The 27,408-nt window shown below is 50.7% G+C and overlaps 2 protein-coding genes across 6 annotated transcripts in view; both read right to left on the bottom strand.

Moving 5' to 3' along the window:
• Positions 1-7,559, bottom strand: part of ZNF555 (zinc finger protein 555) — a 13,817-nt gene extending 6,258 nt beyond the window's left edge. For 2 of the 3 annotated variants that reach the window (XM_081797062.1, XM_081797189.1), the window contains exon 1: positions 6,952-7,559. In XM_081797062.1, coding sequence (XP_081653188.1) covers positions 6,952-6,954 — 3 coding nt within the window. In that variant the 5' untranslated portion in view covers positions 6,955-7,559. Of the gene's footprint in view, positions 1-5,815; positions 6,912-6,951 lie in introns of those variants that run through there. The other variant, XM_081797123.1, reaches the window with a different exon arrangement.
• Positions 7,560-10,696: 3,137 nt separating this feature from the next.
• ZNF554 (zinc finger protein 554) lies at positions 10,697-27,171 on the bottom strand. Of its 3 annotated transcripts, XM_081797826.1 has the most exons (6): positions 20,190-26,909; positions 19,835-19,904; positions 19,078-19,212; positions 17,239-18,141; positions 15,803-15,994; positions 10,697-15,229 (listed from the first exon to the last, which is right to left on the bottom strand). In XM_081797826.1, exons 4-6 carry the CDS (start codon positions 17,309-17,311, stop codon positions 14,055-14,057), a joined length of 1,440 nt encoding a protein of 479 aa, XP_081653952.1. In that variant the 5' UTR covers positions 17,312-18,141; positions 19,078-19,212; positions 19,835-19,904; positions 20,190-26,909; the 3' UTR covers positions 10,697-14,054. The 3 variants fall into 3 exon arrangements, with proteins under 3 accessions (XP_081653952.1, XP_081653896.1, XP_081653850.1); XM_081797770.1 differs by lacking the exons at positions 19,078-19,212; positions 20,190-26,909 and adding an exon at positions 27,111-27,171 and having other exon boundaries at positions 17,239-17,365; XM_081797724.1 differs by lacking the exon at positions 19,078-19,212 and having other exon boundaries at positions 17,239-17,365; positions 20,190-26,910.
• Between the last annotated feature and the right edge of the window lie 237 nt (positions 27,172-27,408).

Here is a 27,408-nt window from a genome sequence, read left to right as displayed (position 1 = left end):
CCGGGGTCCTGGGATCGAGACCCGCATCCGGCTCCCTGCTCCGCGGGAGGCCTGCTTCTCCCCCTCCCTCTGTGTCTCGAATGAATAAATTTAAAAAATCTTAAAAAAAAAAAAAAAAAAGAGGTAAAAATGGCGGGTCCAGCTCCAGGAGGCCTGGCGCACTGGATAGACTGGCTGCTTCTGGCCACGCTCTCTGAGCGAGAGAAGAAAAACAAAGCACAGCTTCGGTGAGGTCTTTGATTTTTGTTCACTCCTCCAGGCAAGAGGAGAAAAGGCCTCCAAGTTACCAAGGTAAACTATGGATGGGCAAAAAAAAATATGAAAAGTTTGCACTGCATTGGGAAAAAAAAAATAGTTCAATCAGCTTCTAGAGCTGGAGCAAACCTTTCAATAAACCAAGGGCCTAGCGGGCAGGGATCCTCTACCCTTTCTTCTCTAGTTGCTGCTGGGCTGCCAGCGCCTCCTGTCCCGCACGCGCATCCGAGCCAGGACCTCCCCTGGCAGCTGTAATGTTACCGCTGTAAACGCTGATTTACTACTAGGGCCTCACTGTGGCTCAAACTGTGTCTCCCAAAAAGGTATGTTGAAATCCTAACCCCCTGGACCTATGAATGTGACCTTACTTGGAAATAGGATCTCTGCAAATGTAACCAAGTAAAGACGAGGCCTTTAGGAAAGGCCCCAATCCAAGCCGACTGGTGGCCTTCTAAGAGGAAAATGCCACGTGAAGCCGGAGACACTCGGGGAAGGTGGCCACATAAAGACGGGATGCAGAGACGGAATTCCACTGTCATAAGAAGAACGCTGGGGGCCACCAGAAGCCGCGAGATGCAAAATCCTCCCGCCACCTCCTTCTGGACTTCTCACCTCCCGAACGCTGAGTGAATACGTTTTTAAGCCACCCAGTTTATGGCAATTTGTTATGGGAACCCTACAAAACTAACACAGGCTTTGAATGAATTTGTGATGAGGGGCGCCTGGGTGGCTCAGTTGGTTAAGCGTCTGCCTTCGGCTCAGGTCATGCTCTCAGGGTCCTGGGATTGAGTCCTGCATCGGGCTCCCTGCTCAGCGGGGAGCCTGCTTCTCCCTCTCCCTCTGGGGCTCCCCCTGCTTGTGCTCTTTCGCTGTCAAATAAATAAACAAAATCTTCTTAAAAATTGTGATGAGAAAAAAAGGGGAAGGGGATTTTTTACTTAAAATCGTTCTGCTTCATGACTACTGCACCTGCCCGTAAGATAAAAGCTGATGCAGGCGGATGTGCGTGTAATCTCCTTAAATGCCAGAGGGACCATCCCCATCAGTGCACAGAAAGAAGTGCTGACAGGACACGACCCCCTTGTTTGTTGCCACTGGTGCAGGGAGTGGAAGTTAAACTCTAAGTCTTAGAAACGAGTTTAGGTCTCTGTAACAAATGATCTTTTACTGAGTTTTTACCTACTGGAGGTTCAAAACAAGAGGGAAACAGTGAAGAGACAGGCAATCTCTACCTGGAGATACACTTTGGGAATTTTAAGTGCAAGTCGTCAGCTCGTCGGAGGGCTCTCAGGAAACCCTATTTCTGACGACCGTCAGACTGATGACTGCCCAGCAGCGGCTCCGGTGGGTTGGGGAAAGTCGTCCTTGCACCTCGGAACACAACTTTCTGACCCTGCAGTGTCTCGGCTTTGCTGCTGCTAAGAAAGGCCCCTAGTGATTCAGGGAATGCTGAATTCCGAACTGCCTGAACTTGACTGCAAGCTCACATTCCATGGTGTCCACAACGGGAGGCTTCGGCCTTAGCGCACACCGTACTGATCCAGAAGCAGGTATCAGCTCCATGAGGCTCTGACTCTGGGAATACTGCAGATTTAGGACACTTCCTCAAGATCCTAAGCTATGAAAACCTCGGGGTGGTCCGTCTGGGTCACTTACAGTTGCCAGTGAGGAAGGCCTCATTCTCCGATGAGACCATCTGAAATCAAGCCCTTCACTTCTGTTTCTTTCCACACAGATCACCCCCAGACACCGTCCACACTGGCAAGGGGGACAAGCTAGTGATGTGGGCAGGCAGTCCCTCCGAACAAGGACCAGACCGAATTACTTAAAATCGGCCTGCTGGGGGCCTGCTGACCGGGCTGCCTCATGCACATCCCATCGGGACACCATCTTATCCCCGGGAGACACTCAGGTCAGCTGCAACCTACAGGAATGGACACCTGAGGCCAGGTGGAAAAGAATACAGAAAAATAAAACAATACAGAAATATTGACGATGAAGCCCCCTAACATTCTAAGACCTTTACCTTTCTGGTTAATGGGATTTACTTGAACTGGGCAAGCCCAGGACCCCCTACAGGGCATACTGCAGACCTGTCTCACCCAGCTGCAAAGGGAACTACGGATGATAATTGCTGTAAGGAGGTCTCGTCCAAGGGCCAAAGGAATGTGCTGTTGAGAAGTGACAACTGAACAGGCCTCAGTGTCCTTATCCTTAGAAAGTCCTGCTTCCAAGGTTGGCCCTTGGCTGGTTCAGAGGAACGTGGATTTGGGGAGGCTTCCCACCACACTGCTAGGAGAGGCTCCTTGTGTCTTTTTCTGCAAACCATGTCTTGTGCTGAAGACCAGCTTTCCTTCTGGGAGTCTGGAATCCTGGTCCATGCTAGGCAAGGACCTGCCTCCATGGTGGCAGGTGTCTCCATGACCAGCCCCCATTAAAAGACCTGCTAACTGAGTCTCTCATTAGCTTCCCTAGTAGAACATTCCACATGTGCCATCATGCCCGGCTGCCGGGGGAACTCAGCACAGCCTGCGTGATGTCACTGGAGGGGACCCTTGGAACTCTGCACCTGGTCTCCTCAGTACATTTCCCCTCTGCTGACTGTGCTCTGTATTCCTGCGCTATAACAAATCAGAGCCGTGAACACAACTACATGCTGGGTCCTGGGAGTCCTCCTAATGAATCTCTGAACTGAAGGGTGGTCTTGGGGGCCACTATAGACTGAAAGTTTTTGTGCCCCCCCAAATTCATGTTAAACCCTAACTTCAATGTGACAGTACTGGGAGGTGGGGGCTCTGGGAGGGGCTTAGGTCATGAGGGTGCAGCCCTCACGAATGGGATGAGTGCCCTTATGAGAGACGCCAGAGAGCGCCCTTGCCCCGTCCTCCACATGAGGAAACAGTGAGACCACTGTCCATGAACCAGGAAGGAGGTCCTCACCAGACACCAAATCTGCCAGGGCCTTGACTTTTGACTTCCCAGCCTCCAGAACTGAGAGAGACAAACGTGCATTGTTTATAAGCGCCCAGTCTATGGCATTTTCGTTATAGCAGCCCCAACAGATGGAGATAGGGACTTCCAACACACCCAGCTGGAAACCATCAAATACTTTAACACAACATTAATTTTTTAAACGTGCACTGAGGGGGCGCCTGGGTGGCTCAGTCGGTTAACCATCTGCCTTCAGCTCAGGCCATGATCCCGGGGTCCTGGAAGCCAGCCCCATGTCAGGCTCCCTGCTCAGCGGGGAGTCTGCTTCTCCCTCTGCCCTCTCCCTGCCGCTCCCCCTGCTTGTGCTCTCTGTCAAATAAATAAATAAAATCTATATAAAAAATGTGCATTGAGAACCCAAAATATGCAAAAGACTCTGCAAAAAGCTTTGTGCACATTAGCGCATGTGTTCCTAGGAACTCTGCAGAGCAGCTGGGCACGCTGGTGCAGAGCAGAGGGAATGCAGAGCAGACTCCTCGAACACCCGCGCTTGCACACACAGCTCACAGTGGTTCCGCTGTTGCGACTGGTGTCTCCCGAGGTGGTAAGGAGACACACCGATCCTCAGAGCCCCGTGGGGAAGCTCATTCCACTCTCACACGCTGTGCTCCTGCGCCCAGCTAGGACTGCTCTGAGGGTCCGATTTCTAGCTCCTCCGTGGGGTAAGATGCATTCCGGGTGCAGTTACACAGGTCCTTGTACTGGTACTAACAAAACAAAAATCCTGAACCTTGTGGATTTAAATTCTCTTGGGGGAAAATAATAAATAAGCAAACCAAATATAAGTACTACGGAAAATGTGCCACAGCAAGGGGATGAGGAGGGATATGTGTATATTTACGTGTGTGTTTGTATGTACGTTTATCTATATCCGAGTTGCTACGGACACAGACACATAGGAATGACTGGTTGGAGGGCGGAGTAAAGGAGAGCAGAAAAGTAACCATTTGAGATTGTACTGCAAATGGATACCTAATTGCTCAAAAATACATGTAAGTACACACATATAACAATATGCACACATGCACAGAAGCATATATGCAGAACTATAGATATATATATAAGTCTTTATATACTTCCACATACTAGTTACATCTTGAGAGTGAGGGGACCTGACCCTGGGGATCACTCCAAGTGGGGTGTCTGGTGTGAAAGTTCTACATTTAGGGTTGAATTTCATTTCACAGAGGATTATTTTTTAAGGTATCTGTCAGCTGTACCTAGGTCATTTGCATTTTCCTGCGCCGATCCTATATTACACAAGAGAAAACTCTGAAATCTATTCATATGATTTACCTGTAATCATCGTAAGAGTTGCCAAAAACCATTTTATAATATTCAACACTCGTACATAAAAAATCTTACCATTGGGAAATGATGGTAACTAACATGCCTAACCTGAGAAGAGAAAACCAATAAAAGAACGTTCAAAACAGAACAAGGAATATATAAATGGTATGAAGCTCACTGTTTTCTCGAAAACAATTAGGTAGAAATCAGGTATGCACAGCTCCTCACTGTTAGTCAACATTATACTAGAGATCCCATCAGTACCACCAGGAAATAAACAAAGGTAGAATACTAGAAAAGAAACCCTTGCCTTCGTGTCTAAACCTAAAAACTGTATATACAGGACACCTATGGAACAGAAATGACAGTCACAGAGTAAGATTTTCAATAAGAATCCAGGATAAAACTTCAGTATAAACCCAACTTCATTACCTAATTTTTTAAAAAGATTTTTTATTTATTTATTTGACAGAGCACAAGCAGGGGGAGCGGCCGAGGGAGAGGGAGAAGCAGACCCCCCATTGAGCAGGGAGCCCAATGTGGGACTCGATCCCAAGACCCGGGGATCATGACCTGAGTGGAAGGCAGACGCTTAACCGACTGAGCCACCCAGGCGCCCTTCTATGACCTAATTAATAGAAACAGCAAGTTGGAAAATATATTTTTAAAAAGGTAACACATACTATGGTAAAAACCAAATTTCATTAGTATTAAATAAGTAAAATGAAGGCTATTAAAGAACCCAAAAGATGGGGCGCCTGGGTGGCTCAGTTGGTTAAGCGACTGCCTTCGGCTCAGGTCATGATCCTGGAGTCCCTGGATCGAGTCCCGCATCGGGCTCCCTGCTCGGCGGGGAGTCTGCTTCTCCCTCTGGCCCTCCCCCTCTCATGTGCTCTCTCTCATTCTCTCTCTCTCAAATAAATAAATAAAATCTTTAAAAAAAAAAAAAAAAAAAGAACCCAAAAGGAAAAATTTGAAAACATTAAGGGTAATACCCAAAACGAAACAAATGGAAAGAAGGCACACATTCTTGGGGGGGCTTGGGGGCTCACTGTCACTAAGATATCAACCCTCCCAAGACAGACCTAGGGTCTTCAAAAAATACCATTAAATCCATAAACCAAGTGTGGTTTGGGGGGCGGGGGAGGGGGCAAGACAAATACCAATTTTGCAAACCTAATAGGAAGAACGAATGTCCAAAACCAGGCACAATGTTCTAAAGAACAAGGCGGGGCCTGCCCACACCCAGCAAGGATTTGAAAGCAAAGACACTCCTGACCTGATGAGATTCACAGAGACACCGCCTAAATCGATGGCTCCAAGTCTATGGGGAGGCTTGAATCACAGCGCGCAGCCCCCGAAGAGCGCGACAGTGACAATCTGATTTCCAGATGAGAAAGGTGCTTATTAATAAATGAACTTTAGCCAATGGACTGTAGCTGAAAGCAAAGTGTATTACGGACAACAGGAAACAGTACTGCCCAGCGTCACAAGTCCTCCACGCTGCCCAGAAAAGAACAGACTGGGCAATCTCCGTAATTCCCAGCTGACCTCCCACACTTTGGGGAAAGGGATTCGTTTCTCCGAAGCCGCACTGGAAGGGAGATTTTTCTCTATTTCGGGGACGTGCTTTTCCCCAGAAGGGCTTTCACGGGTAGGCCCTGGGATTCCAATTGTCCCCACTCAAAGGCACTGACTTGAGAAACTTACTCCACGCCGGGGGGGGGGGATTTAAAAAGAGTGTTTAACACAGGGAACGCAAGACATTTCCTTATTTTTCTGACATTCATTCCGTTGAAAATAGTTCATCTTCGCCTTCACGCTCCATCAATTAAATGGATTGGACATTTGCTCCAACACTGCGGCTCCGCTAAGTGAATACAGCTTTTCAAGGGGACGCCCCCGGGCGTGTGTCTCCAGGGTCTCGCGCGGCCGGCAGACAGCGCGGGGTGCCCTCGCCCAGCGCCCCGAAGTGTGCCCCGAACAAAGGGCGCCGGCCCCGGGGCCTCCGCGCGGTGCGTGCAGGAGACACCACCAGCCCTCTGGGTGGAGAGCCCAGCGGCAGGAACCGGTTCTCCTCTCCCGCAACACCAGCGTCCAGCCGGACCCTGGTTCCAGGACTGAGAACCGGAGTCGGGGTGACCTGCGGCCGAGGGCCTGCCAGGGGGTCCCCCGAGCCCAGGGCCCCCTGCAGGTCTCCCCACACTCCTCGCCCGCCCCCCCCCACTGCACCCCGAGGCTGTCCTCGGGGAGGAGCCGGCCCAGGACTGAGAGTCCCCGAGCCCTCAACCGAGGGCGGAGACTCGGGTCGGGACCCCCGGGGGCGGGAACCCCCGGGCCCGCGGCCGCAGGAAGCCGGTTCCGGCCGGTTGGAACCAGGCCCTCCCGGTCTCGGCCCGGGCCGCGCGCACTCACCATCTCGCGGCCCGGCTCCGAGCTTCCGGGCGTCCTCCCCGCGGGCCCGCGGGCCGGGCAGGTGAGAGCGGCGCGCACCGGACACCTGGAGCCGCGCGGGGGAGGTGCGCGGGAGCGCCCGGGCCGGCCCAGAGCCACGTCCACGCGGCCTCGAGCGCGCCCGCCCCCGCGTCTGATTGGACGGTGCTCGGGCACCTCCCTCTCCCGGGGCCTCCGATTGGGGACTTTTCCAAGATCCGCCTCCGGTGCCCCTGACTGGGCAGTGCTCGGGACCCGCCTCCTTGATTGGCTAGCTCTCCGGGCACCGCCCAGGAGTCCCTGATTGTCCTCCGAGAACCGCCCCTTTCGTTCCGATTGGACGGTTCTCCAGGACCACGCCTCTGCACCTGAGTGACAGGCCGTCCGGACACACGTGGCTGACCCGCCCGCTCCGGACGCGCGCTCCCAGCGGAACCTCCTCCCGGCGCGGCGGGTCCGGCGTCTCACCCGCCCCTCGGCGCTCCGCCCGGGTCCTTTTGCTGGGTTGGGAAGTCCTGACTCGGTGTCCCCGCGGAGCGCCCCTTGTTGGAGCCGGACAGGAGCAGACGGGACCGGAAGGTCTGGGGTCGAGGTCACCGTGGCCCTGTGCTCTTTGTTTAAGAACAAAGACCCTCCTCAGTGACGTCACCGCAGGGGAGGCCCAGGGAGCTCGGGTTTCACGGGTGACCTTTGACACCGGGAGCCCCGCCCTTGACCCCCCACCCCCCGCTGGAGGTCAGCAAACCGGGTCCACGGGTCCCGGGCAGCCCTTACGGTCCGCAGGTGCAAGTTCTACGCTGCTAGGAAATTTATTTCCAGTCAGGGTTTTGATGTGTCCCCAGGAAATTTTTCAATATAAAATGCTGTGATGTCCCTAAGGTAACTGAATTCCTATGTTAACTGAAAACAAAATAGTTTGTGTAACGCTCTGGGATGGACTTGAAAACCCTTAATACCTTTAATAGACGTGAGCTAAACAGCCAAGGCATCTCATACGCCTGCTCATGTCAGACAGCACTCTAGGTTGAGACTAACTGGACGTCCAAACTCCGATCACTTGTTTGATTTACAAACAGAATTTTTTAAAAAGATTTATTTACTGGGGCGTCTTCCGGCGGCTGGGGTCGTGATCCTGGGGTCAGCATTTGGCTTCTTGCTCTGCGGGGAGCCTGCTTCTCCTTCTCCCTCTAACTGCTGCTCCACCTGCTTGTGCTCTCTGTCAAATAAAATCTTAAAAAATAAAATAAAATAAATTTATTTATTTATTTTGAGGAGGGAGGGGCAGAGGGAGAGAATATTCAAGCCGACTCCCACCCAGGGTAGAGCTGGCCCTGGGGCTCCATCTCAGGATCCTGAGATCATGACCTGAGCCAAAACCAAGAGTCAGGCACTTAACCGACTGAGGAACCCAGGTGCCCCTGGAGTCATCAACTATTAAAAATAAAGTATAGGGCACCTGGGTGGCTCAGTCGTTGGGCGTCTGCCTTTGGCTCGGGTCAGGATCCCAGGGTCCTGGGATCGAGGCCCACGTGGGGCTCTCTGCTCAGCGGGGAGCCTGCTTCTCCCTCTCCCACTCCCCCTGCTTGTGTTCCCTCTCTCTCCGTGTCTCTGTCAAGTAAATAAAATCTTTAAAAAAAAAAATAAAGTATGATTATATACTTTTTTGCTTAATATGGATTAATAGTGAATACCAAGTTTCAATAAACCATGAGATGTAGAAGTCTGCCTTAGGACTGGGTCCGGGCTTAGTCGGCCTGCCATGTGTTCAGATAAATATCCTATAAGCATCACTAGTAAAGGACATGTCAGGGGCATCTGGGTGGCTCAGTCGGTTAAGCGTCTGCCTTCGGCTCAGTTCATGATCCCAGGGTCCTGGGATCGAGCCCCACATCAGGCTCCCTGCTCTGTGGGAAGCCTGCTTCTCCCTCTCCCCCTCCCCCTGCTTGTGTTCCCTCTCTCACTGTGTCTCTCTCTGTCAAATAAATAAATAAAAATCTTTTAAAAAATAATAAAGGACATGTCATTTCATTTATTAAGGTGAAAAATGAGGCTGGTCTGTGAATTCTCCGCAAAACATTCACTGCAACCAGAGAAAAAGGTAAAACTATAGTAACCAGAGGGAAAAGAAGCGTGAGTCAAGGTATTTAGGATGTGATTCACATATGGAGGTAAAAAAGACAGTGTCAAACGTGCAAGCAGTGACAGGGACAGGAAGGGGCAAGACCCCGTCTCCCTCCTGCAGCCTCCATCCTCCCTGCAACCTCTTCAGTTAGCAGGTTCTAGTACTGGGGGAGTCTACACAGTAGACGTGGTTTGCAGCATTTCCACCCCACTTCAACCCCAGGTCATAAAGCAAAGTAGGAAAGGTGTGGCCAGCAGCATAACAGCATCCTAACGGTGCACGCGCCCTAATCACGGAACCGGAATATGTCACCTCATGTGGCAAAAGGGACTTTGCAGAGCTGATTAAGGTCCCGAGGTGGGGATGACCCTGGGTTCCCGGGGGCCCGGCGTCCTCAGGAGGCCCTCACGAGGGGGAGGCAGAGGGTGGGAGTCCCAGAGATGGGCAGACCCTGCGCTGCTGGCGGTGAGGATGGAGGAGGGGACGGCAGGGCCAAGGAATTTGGGTGGCTTCTAGAAACCAGAAAAGGTAAGGGAACAGATTCTCTCTTAGGCTCTCCAAAAAGAACACAGCCTCGCCAACGCTTTGTGTTTAGGCTTCTGACCTCCAGAACTGTTGTAAGAAATTGGTTGTTTTAAGTCACTAAATGTGTGCTGATTTGTTACAGCAGTGACAGGAAGCTCACATAGTGCGTCTGAAGCAGAGGAAAATGGCTCCGGTCATGGCACAGAGAAGACCTCTTCCCAATCTCATTTTTCCTGAGACAATTCTCAACTTTCCAGGTGCTCCTTCAACCTGATTCTGCTCCTACAACCGTCCCTCTTGGAGTGATCCCACAGGTTTTCAGAGAACAGCGTCTTTGTGTTTGAAATGCAGCACTTTTTTTTTTTAATTTTATTTATTTATTTGTCAGAGAGACAGCGCACACACAAGCAGGGGGAGCGGCAGAGGGAGAAGGAGGCTCCCCGCTGAGCAGGGAGCCTGATGTGGGGCTCGATCCCAGGACTCTAGGATCGTGATCTGAGCTGAAGGCAGGCGCTTAATGGACTGAGCCACCCAGGCGTCCCTGAAATGTAGCACTTTTTAGATGATATTCTGATGAGAAATTTTACCCACACCATAAGCATCCATTTGTGAAACATTAGGAGGGCTGGTTTTTTGCATGCCTCCTCAGAGCATGGATTAATGAGAATCACAACACAGAGAGAAGGGAAGCACTTTAAAACTGTTATGCATTTCAACCATACAGGACATGCAGTAAGTTTCTGAACACTCATGTATCTGCTGTTAAACTGTATTAAATCCTATCAGCTTACCATACTCCATCAGATTGCTTGAAAGAAAGAAAACATTACAGATAGAATTGAAATGCCCTGTGTATCGCCTCCAGGATCCCCAAATCCCTTCCACCTCCTCCCAGAGGAAACCACAGTCACAAATTTGGTGTTTATTATTGCCATGACATACATTTGAATCCATACACTATATATAACATTATTTTCCCTACTTTCAAAAAAATTTTTAAAGTGTATTATGTATCATACACACTCTGCAACTTGGCCTTTTTATCCTACAAAGGCTGCTTAATACTGGTAAGTCACAATATAGTTTCATTGTAATGTTTAATGTAATAAAATAAAATACTAAAAGACACTGAAGCAGGAAATACACCTTCCAAATTACCAGAAAAGAAATACACTCCACCAATACCATCAATAGAGAAGTCAGAAAATAAAAGAAGCTTCAAAAATAAGTGACATAAAGTACATCAGAATTAAAGCCAACATTTATCACAGCAATAATTGGCATAAATGTGTCCTTTAAAAACAAATAGATTTTCTGCTTTGAATCCTAAAACAAAAACCAACTATGTACTAAAAATGAGAGACACAAGGAACTTAAAAAGTTGAACTTCAGGGTGCCTGGGTGGCTCAGTTGGTTAAGCGACTGCCTTCGGCTCAGGTCATGATCCTGGAGTCCCGGGATCGAGTCCCGCATCGGGCTCCCTGCTTGGCAGGGAGTCTGCTTTGCCCTCTGACCCTATCCCCTCTCATGTGTTCTCTCTCATTCTCTCTCTCTCAAAATAAATAAATAAAATCTTTAAAAAAAAAAAAAAGTTGAACTTCAAAGGAGGTGAAAAATTATACCAAAAATAAACAAATTTGTTTTGTTGAAAAAGCAGAGGTGGTACTATTAATTAAAGCAGACAAAGAGAGTCACTTCAAAATGATAAAGGGCATAATTCACAATGAAGACCTGTCACGAATTATTTACACCAAATAAAAGAAAATAAAAAACCAAAACAAAAGAAAAAGAAGTGAAAACAACAGAAAATACAGACGGGAAGTAAGCACAAGAGCAGTAGGAAACTGTAACTTAATCCTTTTGAGCTAATTATCTTTGAATCAACAATCTAAGTACAGTTAAGGACCAGCTATGGTTCTCAAAGTGTAACTGAAAGAGAAGGAGCATCTGTGAAATCGCCTGGTGTGCTTATTAAAAATGCACATTACTGAGCACCAACTCTCACTTGTCAAATCTCAATCTCCTGACATGAAATTTGAGAGCCAATGATTAGTAAGATTGATTTAACAGACAAGCCAGATTCCAAAGCATAAAAACAGAGAATACAGCTTCTCCTCGGTATCTAGAGAACACCTCTAAAACTCGATCATATAGTACACCACACAGTGAAACTCAACATGTCTCAACGATTCAAGACAGTAGACACATTCTCAGACCATAGCATAATAAAAGCAGAAACTGAATAAAGATGATGGGAATCTACAGAAAGCCCGCAGAAAACATCATACTCTGTGGTGAAAGACTGAATGCTTTTCCCTACGATCTGGAACAAAGCAAGGAGGTCTGTTCTCAACACTCCTGTTCAGCACTGTACTAAAGGATTGAGCCAGTGCAATCAGACAAGAAAAATAATTTGTTTTTAAAGAGCGGGAGAAGGGTATTTAAACACCCGAAAGCTTAAAAAAATACATACTCTCTCTCAAAGTACTTTTGAGTCAGAGAAATCAAAACAAACATTGTAAATATTTTTTTAGGTAGGCTCCACGCCCAACGTGGGGCTTGAACTCATGACCCTGAGATCAAGAGTCACATGCTATACCGACAAGCCAGCCCGACACCCTTGTAAATATATATTTATTAACTATGTGAAAACAAAGCTAAACTGAAGGTCTCCTCTGGTTAAATTCCTCACCTTGGAGGCTCCAATCACTCACATCTCAAATCAAGTATCAGGTTCTCAGAAAGGCCCTGAGGTTGGTCCCTCTCATATTATCTATCACAGCAGCATCCTGTTTAAGTCCCCAAGAGCACTACCAAAATATGCAATTATTTAATTAAAGTATGTAGTTAGCTGTTTAATGTCTATCCCGGCCCCTCACTCCATCATGGGTCTGGCTACACAATGAACCAGGCTCCCTGCGAAATGGAAAAACAGTGTACCCGTGACACCCCATGTCAGCTAGTCCTCAGAATGGGATGAAAGCGACAGACACTGCCCCAGATAACACATTATGCCCCAGCATACATTCTGCATCCAACTCAAGATTGTTCACAGAGCCGTCAAGCAACATCCATCAGCCCAATAGGGTCTACACGGACTCCAGATGAGGGATCTCTACTTTGGAGAAAGGCAACAACACCGACGTGATCAGGTGCCACTTAATTGAAAGATCTGACAGGCAACCATCCTCATCAGCTCCAGAGAGAGGGAAAGATTCAGATGAAAGTCAGATGGCTTCCAAGGAGAATTTAGAAAACACAGCTCCCCTTGAACAGGTTGTTCAAGTTCAAATCCTGGCTCTGCCACTTTCTAGTCGTCTGACTTTGGACAAGTTACCTTATTTCTGTTTCCACTTCTGTCATACAGAGATGTGAACAGCTACCATCTCATGGGGTTGTTCAGATTAAACGAGGAACCACATATAAGAGCTAGAGTGATGTTGGAAATACAGCAAGCAACCAGTAAATATTGACGTTGATGGTGATGATGCACATCAGAGCTCGTGGTCTCTGCTCTGCCAAGTCCACCACACAGTTGGGACTTCTCCCAGGCCATCAAAGGCTGCTTCACTGACCTACTGCACTGTATCCTTCCCATCATGGCGTCCACAGTCCTCCCTGACTGTTCAAAGCCGTATCCCTTGGCATTGTCTGATTTCTACTGATTACCATTACAAAATGGCAAATACCAAACAAAATAGCAAATTGTTTGGCAATACCAAACAAAATGGCAAAAGGCAGAAAATCACACATAATCAGATAACTCTGACAAATAAACTCCGTTCATTCTTCCACATCTCTGTCCGGCCTTTGTCCACTTATGTACATATTTTGACTTCACTGGATAGAATCACACATACTATTTTGCACTCTTTATTTTCCACTTTGCACCCAAAGCTCCTTCTGTGTAAGCATACATTCTGCATTGCCATAGCAGGACAAGAAACAAGTTAGGACCTAGCTAAGTGACCAACAGGGGCAGAATGACTATGTAAAATATTGAAACCGATTATTGAAACAATAATACTGAAGTTTCAAACAAAAGGTTGAAACAGAATACTTTTTGTTTCAACAACTAAATTAATGTGACAATTCTTAGCAAAATCCCACTGCATGTTAGTGTTCACATTTATTAATCTCTTCCAAAAGGACAGGCATTGGGCATAGCTCAATGGCAATTCTCCCCATTAAAAAGGTCCCTTCTCAGATCTGGACTTCAGTGTTTTTCTTCAAGAATGTGGCATACAACAAACAATGAATCATGGAACACTTCATCTAGAACTAATGATGTAATGTATGGGGATTAACATAAGAATAAAAAAAAAAAAAGAATGTGGCATACACCTACTTCTTTTCACATAGTACATCACAAGGGCAAAACCTATCCACACTTAAGTAGTAGAGTGCTAAAAGTTACTTTACAGAGCAGCAATAATCTCTAAAATCCAATAAGGTAGCTGCTCTGATAGAAAGCTTTCCCACAATCAATTATTTTATAGGTTTTCTGACTAGTGTGAGTTTTCTGATGGGTGATAAGGGATGAGCTCTGGCTGAATGCTTTCCCACATTCATTACAGCTATACGGTTTCTCTCCAGTGTGAGTTCTCTCGTGCCTAACGAGGGAAGACCTCTGGCTGAAGGCTCTTCCACACTGATTACATTCATAGGGGTTCTCACCGGTGTGAGTTCTCTCGTGTTGGTTAAGTGAGGAGCGATCACTGAAGGCCTTTCCACATTCATTACATTCATAGGGCTTCTCACCAGTATGCGTTCTCCTGTGCAAGATCAGGTAAGAACTCTGGCAGAAGGATTTTCCACAGTCTTTGCATTTATAGGGCTTTTCCCCTGTGTGAATCCGCCGGTGCTGGGTAAGAGACGAAATCCTGTTGAAGGCTTTCCCACAGTCACTGCACGTGTAGGGCTTCTCTCCAGTATGAGTTCTCAAGTGTCGTGTGAGGGTTGAGCTGTGCGTAAAGGCTCTCCCACATTCCTGACATTCATATGGTCTCTCTCCTGTATGTATTCTCTGATGTTCACTCAGGGAATGCCTCCGATTAAACATTTTCCCGCAGTGGTAACATTCATAGGGTTTCCCCACTGTATTAATTGTGGTGTGTGTCCTAAGAGCCGTACCATGATTAAATGACTCCCCACTTTCTGCATGCGTACAGATTCCAGTTCTTTTGTGTTGAACAAAGGGACTGTTTGGGCTGATGTCTTTTCCACATTCATTCCCTTCACAGGGCCTCTGGTCTGAATATCCCATCTGATGATGTTTTAAGAATGGATCAGCTACCAAACTCTCAATATCAAGATCACAGTCATGGAAATGTTTTCCTATAAAACCTCCTTGTGATAAAGCAAGGTCTGAGTTCATACTACAGGTTTCCCCAAACTCATGCCAGGCAGTGGACTCCTTTGGAGCAAATGCCTCTGCTTGGATATATGCCATTTGCCTCAAAAGCCTGTGGGAGTCTTCATGGTTCTCCTCCAGCTGACCACATGCCCAGTCTTCTCTGGAGAGCTTTATGATATTCATACCACTGGCTGGTTCTTCCTCCAAAACCACCTTCTTATAAATTGACTCTTGGCTTTTCAGACTAGTCTCTAAATCTGAAATAAATTAAGGGGAGGGGGAAGACATTTAACTTAATAATAGTGGGACCAAAGTACTTCCAACATACACAATGCACATGTGAATTCATGTTCAAATATCAGCATTCAACATGGGGGAAAACAGGAAAAGATCCTAAGGACAGGAAGCAGTGTAAGAAGCTGGACAACGATGAAAAATGGGAGAAAAAAATGTAAATATAGAAGGAATGGTTCTACAAAGGAGGGAGAAGGAATATGGCAGAGAGAAAGAATCATCAAGAAAGCAGACAGGGAAGAGAGGTAAGAAGAAATACAGGTAGAATAGCTTCAAGAAAGAAATGGGATATCTTAAAAAAAAAGAAAAAAGAAAAAAAAAAAGAAGTGGGATATCTTTTCTCTGCACCCACAGCGGGTGGTAGAAGCTAGTGCATAGGGCAAGGTTGCCGGAGATGAACCGAAGGTATCTGAGAAAGAGCAACCAAAGACCTCAACCTTCTCCTTATAGAGTTCCGGCCTCTGTGGAGAGATCTCTGACCTGCAGTCCCCAAGATGCCACCCCCACTCAGTGGCTTGTATCTGCCTGGCTCTCACCTGAACAGGAGGTTTGGGGAGTTCCTTGTGGCCCCATCCACATGGCTTCTCCTGGCTCCAAGTGGGAAGGCACCACTGGTAGAAAGAGTGGACATCCCACCCATGGGGAAGGACTGGTGGCCCGAGAGGTTTGCATTGGGGAAAGTGTGCCATCGTCAATGCCTGTATCAGAACTTTGGTTCTTCAAGGCTCCTGAAAGAGACAAGAGTACACTGGACAGGTAGCACGTTGACCAAGCTGGAGATTTTATTTTCCTAATTAAAAACCTGTGGATTTTACATTTCCCCGAGAAAAATCTACAAATGGCCAGCAAGCACATGAAAAGATGTTCAACGTCATTAGCCATTAGGGAAATGCAAATCAAAACCACAGTGAGACATCACGTCATACCTAGTAGGATGGGTATGATTTTTTTTAAAAGAGCAAAAGCAGAAAATAAGTCTTAGAGAGGATGTGGAAAAATCAGAATCCTTGTGCATGGCTGGTAAGATGGTGCTGTGAAAACCAGCTTGGTGGTTCCTCGAAAAGGTAAACATAGAATTACCGTTGGACCTAGCAATTCCACTTCTGGGTATGGACCCAAGGTTGCTGGAAGCAGGGAGGCGAAGTGCTATTTGCACACCCACGTTCACAGCGACCAAAAAGTTGAAACAACCCAAGTGTCTATCTATGGACAAGTGGATAAATAAAATGTGGTCCATCCAAACAGTGGAATATTATTTAGCCATAAAAAGTAATTAAATTCTGACACCTGCCACGACGTGGAGGGACTCCCGAGGACACTGGGCTCAGCGACAGGAGCCAGACCCAGAAAGGCACATCCCGCAGGACCCCACTCCCAGGAGGTCCCCAGAGGAGTCCCATCCACAGAGACAGAGAGGAGAGGGTGGGAGCCGGGGCTGGGGCAGGGGGTGGGGAGTCCGTGCTTCGTGGGGACAGAGTCTCCGTGTGGGGAGATGGAAAGTTCTAGAGACGGAGGGTGGGGGTGGGGAGTCCGTGCTTAGTGAGTATAGGGTTTCTCTCTGAGGTGATGAAAAGGTTTTGGAAACAGCGCTGATGGTCCTACAACATTTTGAATGTAATTACTGCCTCTGAATTGTATACCTAAAAAATGGATTAAGAAGGCAAATTTTACTTTACATGTATTTTACAACAAAAATTTTTTAATGGTGACTCTGTAGCCAAGAGGACTCAGGGACGTTCTCTCGGACTAAGGTGCGAGGTGCGTCTCAACAGCAGCTCGGACAATCACACAGCGAAGAAATCAGGCCATTGTCTGCGTCAAAGAGCCCAGCGCACCATGAGCCCACAGGGACAGGAACCACGGCCGCCGTATTCACCCCACAAACCCCCACTTCCTAACCCCCTCGGGACGCAGCGTAGACGCTGAGTGAGCGTGAACCGAGGAGCGGGTGGATGCGCACTGCTGGTCTTACCCAGGGCGGCCAGGTTCGCCCAGGTGTCCAGCATCACCTCTCTGTAGAGCCTCCTCTGCGCGGAATCCAGCATCGCCCACTCCTCCCGGGAGAAGTCCACGGCCACATCCTCCAAGGTCACCAACTCCTAAAACATCACATCGGTTCTGCTCAGGCACGCCCCCGCCCCATCCGCGGTCACAGGAGGAACGCAGAGGGAGGTGGTCCACGTGGAGCGGGTGCGCAGCCCAGAGGTCAGACTGCCAGCGCAGGGCGGCCGGAGGGGCACATGCGGCCCATTTGCTGCTGTTGTTAAGATTGATTGATTGATTGATTGTCAGAGAGAGAGAGTGCGCACAAGCAGGGGGAGCGGCAGACAGAGGGAGAGGGAGAAGCAGGCTCCCGGCCGAGCAAGGAGCCCGATGCGGGGCTCGATCCCAGGACCCTGGGACCATGACCCGAGCTGAAGGCAGATGCTTCACCGACTGAGCCACCCAGGCGCCCCAATATTAAAAGTTTCTGTGTTTCTCCCACCCAGAAGAAAAAAGCACCCAGGGCTGCCACAAAATTTTAGATAAAGTGGGGGCGCCTGGGTGGTTCGGTCGGTCAAGTGTCCAGCTCTCGATTTCAGCTCAGGTCATGATCCCAGGGTGCTGCGCTCCCCACTCTGTGCGGAGTCTGCTGGAGATTATCTCCCTCTCCCTCTGCTCCTCCCCTGTTCACACTCTCGCCCTCTCTCAAATAAATAAATAAAATATATTTTTTTAATTTTTAGATAAAGTAGGAAAAAACAGGCTTTTTTCCAGGCCAGCAGCTGCTGCTGCAACCTCCCCCAGACCCCCTCACATTCCTGCTGCCTTCTTCCCAGGGAGCTCTAGGGTTAACCCTGCAGCTGCTGAACTCACTGCAAGGCTTTGAGTAAATCTGCAATTAAATAAAAAGGAAAACAATTTTAATGGCTTTGAACTTTGTGACTATTACATATGGATGTACAATTAGAAATGAGTGTGAAATATCACTTCATATTTATTAAATAATATATTTATATTTAATATTTATAATAAATATTGTTTAAAATTATAATAAATAAATATATATAATTATAATTCCATAATGGATCATCTCAATTAGGGAAGACTAGGGAAAAAGTCTCAGTGGGACACAAGTTCTTTGTTTTTTGCTGCCTGGTGAGCAGGTTAAAATGTAAGCTCTTTAAATACTAAAAACAAGCCTCCATGACTTATGATTTTTATGACTTACACCTATCGGAGAACAACATGAAGAGAGAGGAGATCCCCAGATGGAGAAATGCCGTTGGGGTTTTAAAGACTCAGGTCTGAGCCACTAAGGGGCTCGTGATCCCGCGTGGCCTGGAGAGATGAGGACCCTCCAGCCTGACCGCCTCGGTCTGAGTGGCTCCATTTATGTGCACATGAAGACAGACGAGACAAGAACGGCCACGGCCCGGCCCTGTGGCATCTCAGCTTTGCCGCTGCCGAGGGACAAGCCGCTGGCTTTGTTTGGAACCCTGACCTCACAGGTTCCAGGCCCAGCACGGGCTCCAAGCTGAAACCTCACAATGTCCCCAAGGGCTGTGTCAGGCCTGAAGCAGGTGTGCCTGCAATGACCAGGACTTCGATGCGGGGGCCAGAGCAATTGAAGACCTCTCTCCAGGGGGCCCCAATAGGACAACATCACAGATACTGACTGGACATCTGGGTCACTCACAAATGACCCCAGGAAAGGGCTTGTTCTCCGAGGGACCACCTGAACCCGAGCTGTTGGTCACCTCTGTATTTCTGATGCAGACACTGATCACGTTCCCAAAGCTGTGAGTTAGGGGACAGGGACCCTGCCTACTGCTCTCTACAGATCTGCTGTCCCAGCCGATAGTGGCTTCTGCTCCCCACCTCTCTCCTGATGCTCATGCCCCAGAAGGCGGCTTCCCATCAAATGCAGCTGTCCTCAGGCTTAGGAAGGAAAGGACCCTGACACCTGCCACAACGCGGAGGGACCCCGGGGACACTGGGCTCAGCGAGAGGAGCCAGACCCAGAAGGACACATCCCGCAGGACCCCACTCCCAGGAGGTCCCCAGAGGAGTCCCGTCCACAGAGACAGAGGAGAGTGTGGGAGCTGGGGCTGGGGCAGGGGGTGGGGAGTCCGTGCTTCATGAGGACAGAGTCTCTGTGTGGGGAGATGGAAAGTTCTGGAGACAGAGGGTGGGGGCGGTCGCAGGACAGGGTGAGTGTGCTTCATGCCACGAGCTATGTACTGAAAGTGGTGAATTTCATGTTGTGTGTATTTGACCACAATTTTGAAAATTATTTTTAAATAAGGAGGATGGCGCAGCTCTTCCCGCCATGGGGGAAGTGCGGGGTCTTCAGGCCACAAGGACGCGCTCCCAGCCCAGGAAGGAAGCACAGCTCTCCTGTGGGGAAAGGTGTGCTAAATCCAGCGTATGCCTCTCCTTAGACATCCAAGAAGCAGGGGTACTCGGACCCAGATGCTCATGGGCAGTGCTCCCTCGGTTCCCACGTAGCGAGGAATGCAAGTCCGGTAGGAGCGCTTCCCCTGACACACCGGGCATCTTCAGGGCCGGAGGAAGTCCCCACTCACCTGGGGCCATGGGGGCAGGTAGCCAGCAGCCATTCTCTTCTCTTAGGAGCAGTTTCCAAGGCAGGCAGAGCTGCGGGAGGAGAAGGGACCGTGAAGCCCAGGCCCAGACCTGTCCCCAGTCCCCAAATCCTGGGCCCGGAGACCTCTGCAACCAATCCAGGTGTCCCCCAAACAGTGTGGTCAACAGAAGCCAGGACAGAGGCCATGGGCCTTAACGGCTCCTTAACCCAGGCTCCTACGGAGAGACTGAAGGTCTCGGAAGCTTATGGAATGCACCCACTCCATTGCAAAGCAGTGCTGGGGCCACTGAAACAGATGACCACATGCTGGGAGGCTTAAGACCACAGAGACTCACTCTCTCACATCCTGGAGGTCAGAAGTCAGATCAAGGTCTCAGGGCTGCGCCCCCTCCAGCAGCTTCAGAAGAGGGTCCTTCCTGCCTCTTCCAGGTTCTGGGCACTCCAGCTGGCCCTGGGCTTGTGGCCACGTCCCTCCAGTCTCTGCCTCCATGGTCACGTGGCTGTCTCCCGAATCTGTGTCTCTCTTCTTATGAGGACACCAAGTCGTTGGGTTAGGCCCGCCTACTCCAATATGACCTTGCCTTCACTAACACCATCTGCAAAGATCCTATTTCCAAATAAGCTCACATTCTAAGGTGCCGGGTGGACGTGAATTTTGCGGGGAACACCATTCAACCTAGTAGGACCACCCAGGCTCAAACTCTGGAAGGCTCAGTTCAGAGCCCACAGGCGCCCCCACCCTGGGCGTGTCTCAGATTCACGTCTGCCTTCCCACAGCCCAGCTGGCTCCCTGGACTCGCTCCCTGACCCAACTTTAGTGGGGCCACTCTGAACCCTCCTTTCAACCAGGCCTTGACCTCTGAGCTTCTGAGTTTAGTTCTGCATTACCCAGTTTTAGCAAGAGCCCCTGCCCTGTGTCTGATCCCCTGGAGAGCTGACCGGTCCCCCCATCCCACAGCCACGTGGCGTGGGGATCACCCAGCCTGCCTGCAGCAGCAGCCCCATCAGCTCTGTTTAGCCAGAGCCCCCCTGATGTGTCCTCTTGGCAAGTGCCTGTCCGCTGACCCCCTCCTGCTCCCTTGCCACATACCCCGGCTTGTCCACGCTGCATCAGGGATGGAGCCCAGGTCCACCGGGAGGTCTCTCCCCCCTGCCACAGGGCCTGAGCAGACTCTGTTTCCAGCACGCTAACGAGTGTCTGGCTCTGGCCCTCAGTGACGGCATCCTGAAGCAGTCCCCACTCTGTCCCCACTCACCACAGGTGAGCCACCTGCCCCCTCTGGGTGTGTCATCCATGTGTAAACTCTAAACTCCCACGCAGACTCACGAGGAATGAATGGACACTTGTGATGGGCTTGATCTGGATTCCTGGATGAAAACTTCAAAAAAATCACTACCCCCCGCCCCCCATTAACGGACCATCACCACAGGAACACCCCAGTAACCATCCCTGCAGACAAGACCCACCGATGCACACACTTCATTACTGGGGAGATTCCAAGGAGAGGCGGGACATTGGTCATGCCTCCAGAATATGTTAATTAGCACCCTGGTTTTAGCACATCTGTAAATCCTTCCATGTTTCTCGGCCAGGAGGTGGAGCTCCGCCTCCCCAGACCCCTGCTTTCCATGTGGGTTGACTCGGTGACTTGCTTCCAGCAAACACTGCAGATCAAGGGAGACACGGCAACCTTACTACTGGAGAAACCTGTCAGACCCCACCCGAGCCGGGTGATCGAGGCTGGAGTCACCGGCGACACGGACTGGACAGCAGATATGCCCTGATGTGACATGACACCACTGGGATACCCTCCCCCCAAACCATAACCCCAGTGTAATCGTGAGAAAACATCAGACAAACTCAACCCACGGGACCTTCTACAAACACCTGGCCAGTGCTCTTCAAAAGCGCCAAGGTCATGAAAGACAAGGAAAGTGTGAGAAACAGTCACAGACTGGATGAGCCCAAGAAGGAAGGCAAGGTGACAAAATGTCCTGTGGGCCCCTGGATGGGTTTCCTGGGCCAGAAGGAAGATGGTAGTGGGAAATCTGGGGAAATCTGAAAAAGTCTGCCATCTAGTTAATAGAACAGAACTAGCGTTAATCTCTTGGTTGGTTGACGCTTTTTTTTTTTTTTTTTTTAATAGTGTGTGGTAAGAACACCCAACATGAGATTTATCCTCATGACCCATTTTAGGTGCATGACGCCCTATTGCTGACTCATCTTGCTGAACCGAGACCTGATGCTGCCCGCCCCCTCCCGTCCACGCTCCGGGTTGCATCTTGGTTGCGATCAACGCCCCACAGTGAGGTGTCGATGACATGAGGAGAAGCATTCTCAGTAAGGGGTAAGGCAGTGTTAACCCTGGGGTCCTGCAAATTGGTTCTTGGGGTGGGGAGGGGAGGTCAGAAGAAGTGTTCTTTTTATGTATAAGGCACAGATGCGTGTTCAGTACAGAGGCGGATAATGCACACCTACACATAATGCGTTGTTTGGTATCGAAGGTCTGGGACAACCCCGCATCCAGCAAGTCTGCGGGGCCATTCCTCCCACGGCGTTTGCTCACTTCACGTCTCTGTGCCACGGCGATCTCACGAGCTCGTCATTACTGTGGTTGTTACGGAGATCTGTGGTCGGTGATGATGCCTTGCGGAAAGCTCAGATGACGGTTTGCATTTATTAGCAATAAGGTATTTTTAAATTAAGGCACGTACACAATATTTTTAGACATCATGCTACCGCACACCTAACGGACTCCAGGTCAGTGTAAGCATAACTTTTACGCACCCTGGGAAACCTGACAATGCACGCGACTCGCTTTATTGTCGGTGGTCCGGAACCAAACCTGCAGTATCTCCAACGTAAGTCTGTGTACATGTAACTGTTGTTATGGGCTAAACGGTGTCCCCTCCAAATTCATACCTTCAAGTCCCAACCACAAGACCTCAGGTGACTGTATTTCAAGACAGGGCTCTTAACGAGGCAATTAAGTCAAAATGAGGTCGCTAGGAATGGGCCCTGGTCCCATAAAACCCATGTCCTTATAAGAAGAGAGGACTTGGGGGGGGGGCGCCTGGGTGGCTCAGTCGTTAAGCGTCTGCCTTCGGCTCAGGTCACGGTCCCGGGGTCCTGGGATCGAGCCCCGCATCGGGCTCCCTGCTCAGCGGGGATCCTGCTTGTCGCCCTCCTTCCTGCTGGTGCTCTCTCTCACTATCTCTGTGTCTCTCAAATAAATAAACAAACAAAAAATAAGAAAAGAAGAGAGGACTGGGACACAGACACACACAGAGAAGACCATGTGAGGGCGCGGAGACAAGACAGCTGTCTACCACCAAGGAGAGAGGCTTCAGAATGAAATCAGCCCTGTCGACACCTCGATCTCAGGCCTCCAGCTCCAGGTCTGGGAGAGAACCGAGCTCTGTGGTGTGAGCCGCCCAGTCCGCGGGGCTCTGTGGCAGCCCCCACACACTGATGCATCTGTGGTATTAAATCTTCGTGGGGGGGCTGGTCAGTATCAATGTGCTGGCTTCCATCACTGTTGTGAGAGATGCCAATGGGGGAAGCTGCGTGATGGGTACAGGGGGCTCTGCCCCGCTTCTGCAACATCCTGTGAGTCTATAATTAATTCACAATTAAACATTTTAAAAAATAGTAGCCTCCCGCCAGAAGAATTTCACACAGAAGGGCGACTGGGACACAAGAATCCCCACAAGGTTCCTTGGGGCAAGGGCAAACGAAGAAGCCGGGCTGCTGCATGAGGGGGGAGCTTTGGAAAGGCACGGGGGGCTCCATGCGCCATCTGCATGCCTCTTCCCCAAATCCCTTCAAAAGAAAAAGCTCACTCAAGTAAAGATACTTCTCCCAAGGTGATACTCAGATGACGGAACGGCACACAGAAAGATGCTCAACGTCGCGAGTCATGGGGGAAATACAGATCAAACCCACAGTGAGGTAACACGTCACCCCCAGGAGGATGACTAGCATCAGAAAGGCAAGAACAGGGGCTGGGGAGGACGGGGAGAAATGGACGCCTTGGGCATGGACAACGGGGCCGCCGCCGTGGAAGACAGTCTGGCAGTTCCTCGAATGGTTAAACACAGGTAACATGGGACCCACGCTCTCTGCCCAAGAGAAACAAAAACATACGTCCACACAAACATCTGTTCACAAATGTTCACGGCAGCGTGACTCGCAGTCACCCAAAGGTGGAAGCAACCCAAAGGTCTGTCAACAGATGAATGGGTAAACAAATGTGCTCCGTCTACACAGCAGATTGTTATTCAGCCTTAAAAAGAAGTGCAGCCCTGACACGCTCTACGTGGATCGACCCCGAGCCCACAACGCTCAGGGAGGGAACCAGACACAGAAGCCCCATGGGTGTGAGTCCACGTGTGTGACACGTCTCCAGAACAGGTTCATCCATGAACAGGAAGTAGATCTGTTTTTGCCACGGGCTAGAGAATAGGGCGGGAGGTAACGGCTCACGGGGACAGGGTTTCTTGGGAGAATGATGAAAGGATCCAGAATTAGACAGACATGGTGACTGCCCAACTCTGTGCGTATACTATAAGTCACTGAACTGCATACCCTAAATGAACCAACTGTATGGGATGTGGATTACATCTAAATAAAGCTATTACCAAAAAAATAAAACTAACAAACCTGGAAAAAAAAAACTTAAATATATATAACTATATATATAACACACACACGTAATGTATCGCAAGATGGCCAAAAGCTGGCAAGGATATACACCAAACGGTATCATGGCTAACTCCAGGAAGGACCAGTAATTGTTTAAATTATCAAGGAAGGGGCGCCTGGGTGGCTCAGTCATTCAGCATCTGCCTTCGGCTCGGGTCATGGTCCCAGGGTCCTGGGATCGAGCCCCGCATCGGGCTCCCTGCTCAGCGGGAAGCCTGCTTCTCCCTCTCCCACTCCCCCTGCTTGTGTTCCCTCTCTCGCTGTGTCTCTCTCTGTCAAATAAATAAACTAAAAAAAAAATAAATTATCAAGGAAGACATGATCTGTGATGCCAACCTCTTTTGCAAACCATTTATGAAGTGAAACTGAGATAAACTAGAACAAAAGCTTGACAACCTAAACAGGGAGCCAGAGAGGACGTGCTGCAGAATTCGCCGGAGAGCTGGCTCCGACTCACCGGGAGCACGTGGTCTCAGCTCTGCAGGGCAGAGGGCCGGCCGGCCAGATGCCCGGGGCATCAGGTGTCTCTCTAGGACACATGTGCTCCACCCTGAGCAGGCACCTGCTGGTGAAAACACTGCCCGGTGCTGAGTCAGGTGCTCTACAAGATACGCTCAAGGCCTGACCTTCCAGTACCCGTGAAAGTGACCTTTGCAAACAGGAAATTTGCAGACGTGACTAAATCATCCTAGAGTCAAGCAGGCCCTGATGCACGATGACGGACGGTGTCCTTAAAAGAGACACGGACACACAGGGAGAAGGCCATGTGGCAGTGGACGCAGAGACGAGTGACACAGCTTCGGGCCAAGGGACGCTGAGGGTTGAGAGGGACCCTCAGAAGCTGGAAGAGGCAGGGAGCATCCTTTCCTCGGGCCTTCGGAGGGAGCAGGGCGCTGCCGACCCTTGACTTCGGACTTCCGGCCTCCAGAATGAGAGAGTGGAGGTTTCTGTTGCGTTGGCCACGCAGGCTGTGGTGCTCTGCTCCGGCCGCCCCAGGACAGTCACAAACACCAGAGGTGAACAGAGAGGGAGGGCTCTGGTCCTCGCCTTAGCCCTGTTGCCCGGGAGCTTCTTGCAGGGGACGGAACGCATCTACCACCCTGGCCCCACGCTGCATGCGGTTCCGTCTTTGCTCTGGGGACACTGCAGCTCACAGCAATGGGTCCAGGTCCCCCGGCCCCTTCCTAGCTCTTCCAGACCAGTTCTCTGCCAGCCTCTAGAAGTTTGAAGACCCTCCTAATCGTGGTGCATGTCAGTGGCCCCTTTCGCCCGCCCCCTCCTTCACCCAGGCCTGTGGCACATGGCTCAGGATTTTCCCTCTCAATGTTTGAACCACAGAAACTCATCCTTGATCCACAGGAAAGGCCGGATGAGGCCCGATGAGGACTTGTCACAAGAACAAGGAAATGCACTCCAGGGAAGGGGAGAGACTGGAGGGCTTGGTGCTGGGACACTGGCAGAATGGTCAGCTGCTTCCTCCTCCCCTGGCGGGTCAGCTGGGCATAAATGGAGTGGACCCTCGATACCACTAGAACCACAGGGCCACAGGGTAAGTCAGGGTCTCCCCCCAGATATCACCCACGGTCCCCTAGGGACAGTCATTCCCAAATGAGAGCTCGCTGGTGTCGGGGATTCCATCCGCCCGAAGAGACTCCGTGTGCCATGATGATCTGCCCTCCTGAGGCCCTAGGATGCTGCACACAATTAAATACACACCCTGAGAGGAGTGGGGAGCGCGGGACACAGATGCTGGGGGTGAGTCTCTCTGGTTCTTACCGTCTGACCCTTTGGGAATTTATTCTGCTATCTAGTGAGCAGGGATCTGACTCAAGTGTTTTTCCGGATAATTAACGTAGGGTCTCCCCCGCCCCCACCCCCACCCCGGGCGCTGTGGACACGGGCTGGATCCTTCTCTGGGGCGGGGCCGTCCGGGCGCTGCGGGGGTCTGAGCAGCACCCCTGGCCCCACCCCTCGATGAAAGGCGCTCTCCCCCCCCGCCACCCCGGCATGACAACCACCAATGTCCCCAGACACTGCCCAGGGGACAGACACAGGCAGAATCGCCCCGGGGGAGACCCCCGGCTAGCCCAGGGAAGTCCGGACGTTCCAACCCCTCTCTGCCTTCAAGAGCAAACATGTTCATTCCATTTCCCTTCCAAGTCTGGGCTGGACGAGCTGTCGTCCGCTCCCGGCAGCGCGCGCCCCCGGGGGTCTCAAGCGGGGGCTCCCCGCAAGGAAGCGCTGGACTCTGCCGTTCTGGGAGCTGGGCGGCCTTTCCGACTGTCCCGTGCCGCCTCCACGGGAACGCCGAGACCCCGTCCCCACCCGGACCCCCGCCCGGACCCCGCGCACCTGGCTTCGGGCGCGGCCGGCCAGGAATGCGCGCAGCACCGCCTGCGGCTACACCGCCCCAGGACGGGCGCAGGTGTCACCGAGAGCGCAGCGCTCGGCCGCCACCGGATCCCACCCGGGCCCGCCGCGCCGACGCGCTCCCCGTGCCAGTCCCGGACCCCTCCTCCCTCCGGCCCGCGCCCCCGCCCCGTTAACTCACGCCGCGCCGCGCCGCCGCCGCCACCGCCGCCGCCCCCGCACGCGCGCCCAGGACGGACGCGGCAGTGCGCCTGCGCACCACGCGGCCGCGAACTACAAGTCCCAGGAGCTGCGGGCGTGGCGCTGGGAGGGGGGGGTGCCCCATCCCTCTGGGGCAACGAGTCGAGTCACAGCGCCATCAGCGGGCGGGCGGTGTCTCCGCAGGACGGAGAAGCTTCCTGCCCAGCGGCAGATGCGCCCAGCGCTTGGCCTCTTCCTAGATGAGGGAGAAAACGCGAGTGATGTATTTGGCACGATGC

The sequence above is a fragment of the Leptonychotes weddellii genome, chromosome 1, assembly GCF_054177405.1.
Source record: "Leptonychotes weddellii isolate Sample4059 chromosome 1, ASM5417740v2, whole genome shotgun sequence".
In the NCBI taxonomy this organism is placed as follows: domain Eukaryota; kingdom Metazoa; phylum Chordata; class Mammalia; order Carnivora; family Phocidae; genus Leptonychotes; species Leptonychotes weddellii.
Note: the sequence above shows the minus strand (reverse complement) of the source record. Positions and strands in the feature narration are given on the sequence as shown.

What these genes read in the sequence shown, in the direction of transcription:
- ZNF554 (XM_081797770.1), bottom strand. Translation starts at nt 19,867, where the DNA reads ATGGCTGCTGGCTACCTGCCCCCATGGCCCCAG. An exon ending in ACCTGCCCCCATGGCCCCAG is followed by an intron (nt 17,366 to 19,834) that starts GTGAGTGGGGAC and finishes GTGATGTTTTAG; the next exon opens with GAGTTGGTGACCTTGGAGGA. An exon ending in GGCGAACCTGGCCGCCCTGG is followed by an intron (nt 15,995 to 17,238) that starts GTAAGACCAGCA and finishes TGTCTCTTTCAG; the next exon opens with GAGCCTTGAAGAACCAAAGT.